The following is a 5,663-nucleotide window of genomic DNA, read 5'->3' as shown; positions in this document are numbered from 1 at the left end:
TAGGTCTGTGATCTTAGAGTTGGAATAGGGTAGAGACCCTGGCGTGGGGCCATGGTGAGCTACTGGACCCTTAACTTTTCCTCCCCTTTAGGCCTTTAGATGGTGGTTGTATGTCAGGGGGCTGTTCTTTCAGAACTGCAATTTATGGGAGTCTGGTACCACTTTGCCTCCTTCCTTGGATCCAATGATTTTTCTACACCTACATCCCACCCTAAATTCACAGTGTTTGACCATCAGATAGTTACTACCCACAGTCACACCCCTATTCCATTCATCCAAAACTCCTTCTCTGGGGTTAACATAGAGTGGAAGGTAGGTGACCCATGAACGCAGCCATTCATTTATATGGGACTGGACTCAACACAGCCCTCAGCAGCCTCCCTGATACTCCCCCCACCTACACACACAGAGCTGGAAATGCCATCCTTGCTGCTGCTCTAAAGTGTAGGAAAAACAGAGGTGGGGGAGGGTGATGCTGTACATTTTATTATGGCTAAGCTAAAAGGGGTTCATAGGGCATACCTCAATCCCAACCTTCATCAGAGAGAGAAGGAACTCTTAAGAGCAGATGTTGTATATTCCCTACCAAGAGATCCAGGGGCAAGATTTCTCCTGTTTCTGAACTCAGAGCCCATACTCTATTCCCCGCAAACTTCCATCCACTTGGCTCTGACACTTCCTGGAGCCTGAATTGGAATGTCCGGCCCTATCGTGTAAACCTATCCACTACAGTTGCATAAAGTTCAAAGTAGCATAGAAGGAGGAGAAAGACTGGTTGAACCAGATCCTTGGGTGTGGGTTTCATAGGTTTTTCCCGTCTCATTGTTAGAGTAATTTTGGTCTGTGTAATGACAGTATCATAAGGTGCAATGAAGGGACACGAGACAAGGAGCAAGCTTGTGATGCTACCGTCCACCTCCCTCCATGCCCCTCCCTTCTAGAAGACAAAGTGCACGGCACAGACAGCAGCCATTACACTATGCTTTTATTAGGAAAAAAAAAAAAATATATATATATATATATATATATACATGTATTGGGGAACATTAAATACCTTGGACGTGCTAAGGAGAAAATCATTTTCTCTACATGGACTGAATGTTGACTTGGAGACATGTCTTCCTACTAAAGGGAAGACTAAAGAAGGATTTTACTGTCGACCAGGCAAGACACCTCCCCAAAGATGACAGTGCCTTGGACAGTGTTGATGGCGGGCTGGGGCACCTGGAATCCTTGGCCCATACTGGCAGGTACTAACTGGAAACAAACTCTTCTTGGGGGGCAAGGATGGGAGGCACCTTAGGCCCAGCTGCTCATCGTCGAACCTTACACTTTTCAAACTATGTTGGTGTCTGACTTCCCTTTCCCTGATAGAACAACTCTGGCCCTTGGAGGTGGCTTTATGACTGCAGGCTGTATAACCCATCATTCTCCGTTGCTCTGGGTAGGAGGTAAGCCTATGGCAGCAGAAACACCCACATACTGGGACTTGGAATTCCAGTTTGTGTTCATTTAACTTTGTGGCATGAAGTCCATGGTGAATTGCTCTTTTTTCTTCTGGGATCTGTCCAACAGCTGTCATGAGTGCCTGACCCTCAGCAGTCTCACTCTTCAAGATTGATCTGCTTTTGACTGATCCGTGACTCTGGGCAGTGGCTGATATGGGCTTGAATTTTTGCAGAGCATCTCGACCATTGACTTTTTTATTGGGGAAAATCCACTTTAAAAATAGCCTCATCCTTTTTCTGAAGAGGCTTTCTGGAGGGCTATGTTTCTTCTCTGGCATGAGCTGGAGACATCTGCTCCCAATAGAGTCTGTTATTCCCCTGACCTGGGCAGGGTGGCTCATACTTCCAGCTTGAGAGGTCCCTAATTCTTTAAACCTTTCTTCATGCTCGCCTGGTTTATGCCTCCTACAGTCCTCTCTTTTGTAAGTAGGGGCAATCATCTTGCTCTGGCTCTTCCATGAGTCTTGGAGTTTTGAAGTTTTGGGCTCCTGCTGCCCTAGGTTGCTCCTTTGGGCTTCCATAAGGCCACTTGGCTCCTGGGAAGCTAACCTGTCTCTGGTGGGGACTCTCTGGGGATGGCACTGAGGCACCTGAGAAGCCAAGTTGTCTGCAGCAAGGAACATGTGTTTGGGAAAGTCCTGAAGCTGGTTGTCTGACTGTACCTTTACTTTGGAGTTAAACTCACTGGCAACCCCCATGTTAAGGCATGGCTCACCTGGATGTTGGAAAACAGACATTCTAGGTAGTAGGAAACGTTTACTGGCCCCTGGCACCTCTAAACTCCTCATATGTACATTTGTGGTTTGGGATTTTGTCAACACTTTGGTTTCCAAGATAACACTAGACTGTGGTTGAAGAGCAGGAGACTCCTTGGCCTCCACAGCCTCCCTGGCCTCTTCACCTCTCAAAGATTGGGATCCTAAGTTCACCTCCATCACTGTTACCCTATGGCAGGGGTCTCCTGAGGCCTGACCACCACTCTCCTCCGTTGGCTCATTCCTGACCATTGCTGAACTTGGACCTGGCTCTAGGCTGTCCCTCTTGACCCATTCCACAGTCTCACTCTTCCAGGTTCTGCCCACAAGGCTGAGTGTGAGGGACTGAGAAGGTGGCCTGCCCTCCTGTCCAGTCAGAGAAGCCTTTGAGGGCCCATGGTAGTCAGCAGATGGAATCGCTCCCAGGGCACTCTGGATTTCCTTACACACAGTTGAGGGGACAAGAAGAGGCCTCTTCAGGGTAGGAACTGACTCTTCTGTTATCACCTTCTCTCCTGAATGAGCCTGAGGAGGTTTCTCCAGGAACTCAGCACACTTGACTGTTGAGTGGGACCCAGACACACAGGTGGCTGAAGGGGAAGAGGCAAACTGCAGAACGGTGGAGGGTTGGAGCTTTTTCCGCTTCAAGAGATTTATGGGCTTGAGGACCTTGAGGGGGAGGGTCCACCTGTGCTTTACCCAAAACCTTCTAATGTGTGCTTCCAGCACCTCTCGAGTGTCTGGATCAAGGAAGGAAACCCTACAGGAGGTGTTCATGCAGGGTTCCCAACCCTTCAAGCAGTATCTTCCACAGGCTCCAGCAGGCACTGCTTTGCACGTCTCACCAGGAGGGTCTTGACATGAGAGCTGATGAAAGTTGCCCTTGCCAGGAAGCCTCCCCAGGCAGCTGTAGGAGAGCAGATGGGGCCAGGATGGCTGGACAGGACAGGCAGGGGTGGGCACCTGCAGCCCAAGAACCCTCCTCTGCCCCCACACTGACTTCATAATGCTCCTGCTCTCCCTCACCCTAGGGCTTTAGCCACGCCCTCCCATGGCTCCCCCTCCCAGGGCTGGGGTCACATTATAGGCTCTGGGAGGAAGGACGACCCAGGAGAGAAGGGGAAAGATTCTTTACCTTTGCAGAAGTGAAACCAGGTTGTGAGTCCCCTCCAGTTCTTCCAGGCAATCTCTGCAAGCTGGAAATCAGGAGACTGGGTCATGGTGGTGAAGGCAGAGGCCTAAGAGTCTTTCAGGAGGCTGAGTGCAATGGCCCTTTAAGGGAAATCTTTGGAGGATTAGACTCTGGAGCCCAAGTATCAGTGTCCAAGGCCACATGTCCCTGACAGTGATGGTAAGTCTCACTTGAAAAGGGTTTGTCCTTTGCAAAGTGCCTTCACGTTAATTAACCCCTGTAGCCCTTACAACTGCCGTGTAGGGGAGAAAGGTCAGTGGTCATCACACAGAGGAATCTGAGCAAAGTTAAACAACTTGTCCACAGTTGGACTTGGAGGTCCCACTTCCCAACCCAGGCACCAATGGTCCACCACAGTCCACACACCCCATTTCTAGGTCCTCATGGCTTCATTCTAAGCACAAATTTCTGGGAAGTATCTGGGCTCTGATCTCCTTCCAACGAGCCTTCCCAAGGCTCTGTTTCCTGAAGAATAAGCTCTGCCACTGGCATCCTCAGAGACCGTGAAGCTGGGCCCTCAGGATTAGGAGAGATGGAAGCTAACTCTCGGGGGCACGCAGGGCTGAATGGCAAAGGCTCACCTTTCAAAGATCCACTTTTCTTCCTACTCCTGCTCCTCCCCTTCAGCTCTACTTGATGCTGAGAGAGAAGAAAAAATGAGGGGCTAACACCCAACTCTCACTGTCATCTATCTAGGCAAGCTGTGTTCATGAACAACATGACTTTCTACATTTAACTAAAACTCTGTGGGGTTTTTTCCCCTTTTACTTATTTTTGAAGTGGATAAAAATATTTTCAGTTTTTCTTCTTTGAAGAGTGCAAAGAAGGATTTTTTTTTTTTTTTTTTTTTTTGCGGTACGCGGGCCTCTCACTGTTGTGGCCTCTCCCGTTGCGGAGCACAGGCTCCGGACGCACAGGCCCAGCGGCCATGGCTCATGGGCCCAGCCGCGCCGCGGCATGTGGAATCCTCCCGGACCGGGGCACGAACCCACGTCCCCTGCATTGGCAGGCGGACTCTCAACCACTGCACCACCAGGGTAGCCCAAGAAGGATTTTTTAAGTTTTAATCACCATAGATTTCTTCTGTCACTGTTCCTCTGATCAAGAAACACACACATTCTCAGACCTAAATGCCCACGTGAGCTTTGTCAGATAGGATTCTGCTTCCCAAGGCCAGACCTCCACTCCAGCCTCTTCTCTCAGGCTCTCAGGGGCTCAGCATTGCCCTTAGATCAGCCCCAACACAGAGGAAGGTCTCACTTGAGACACCCGCTGTGGGAAGGTGGCTGGTGAACCAGGGCTCAGGGGTCAGCCTTCCTGCAGAGATTGAACTCTTAGTAATCCAGTCCTTAACCATTAGTCACTGCATTGGGGACTTGCCCTGGAGCCCTCTACCATACCTGAACTCCTGGTCTACGATCTTAGGCTAGAAATCCTCATGCCCACTCTAACCCCTCTCTGGCCTGGCTTTTCCCTAGAAGGATGATGTTCTCTACTTTTCTGAGAGTTCCCATCTCAGGAGTCTCTCTAGGTGGTTAAGAAAAGTGGAAATAAGAATAAGAAAAAAAGAGATAATCTCTGCTGGGACTAAGCCAAAGGTTTCTTACCTTCCTGATGTTTCTATGTTTCCTAGGTGGTGCTAAGAATGGATTACTCTGGAAGCAGGGGAGTAACATTAGGAAGAGCCCCAGTCCACACAGGAACCCAAGGATGATATCAATCACCCAGGAAGTTGGGCTGGATCTCAGCCAGATAGCAACCGTGTTTTTCAAAGAAAAGTGATTCTCCATCTTCTGAACTGCATTGCTGCCCTCAGGCAACAGAGCACTGGGAGTTCACTTGATGGCAGAACCCCAGGCCTGCATCACAGAGCTGTGGCCTTGTCACAAAGGGCTCCTGAGTGTGGGGGAGGGGCAATAAGAGAAAGAGGCTGAATCACTGCCCTTCCTTCCCATCCAGACCCACAGACACCTGCACCCTCCTGGGGCTTCCAGATCCCTCCTTCCAACTACTCTCATCCTGTCAGAGAGACCTTAGTCAATTTTCTGTTCATTCCATCTGGAACCTGGTTCCTTCATCCATTAGAGACCTTTACTTGAGGCCCACCAACTTGATAACTCTTGAACATCTTAAGCTGACCCTGGAAGACTGGCTGTTTCACAGACATTTTTACTCAGGATTTCCTTTGTCCTCAGCTCCAACTTTCCC

At 49.6% G+C, this 5,663-nt stretch overlaps 1 protein-coding gene across 1 annotated transcript; it reads right to left on the bottom strand.

The window, feature by feature from the left end:
* Nucleotides 1–1,150: 1,150 nt before the first annotated feature.
* On the bottom strand, nt 1,151–3,268 carry LOC309808867 (spermatogenesis-associated protein 31A6-like; the record flags this gene model as incomplete). The annotated part of the gene is made up of 1 exon (XM_082629443.1): nt 1,151–3,268. The coding sequence occupies one exon, from the start codon at nt 3,266–3,268 to the stop codon at nt 1,151–1,153; it is 2,118 nt and encodes a 705-aa protein (XP_082485569.1).
* Between the last annotated feature and the right edge of the window lie 2,395 nt (nt 3,269–5,663).

This window comes from Mesoplodon mirus, assembly GCF_964341445.2.
Source record: "Mesoplodon mirus genome assembly, chromosome: 7".
In the NCBI taxonomy this organism is placed as follows: Eukaryota; Metazoa; Chordata; class Mammalia; order Artiodactyla; family Ziphiidae; genus Mesoplodon; species Mesoplodon mirus.
This window is presented reverse-complemented; position numbering and strand designations above follow the sequence as displayed.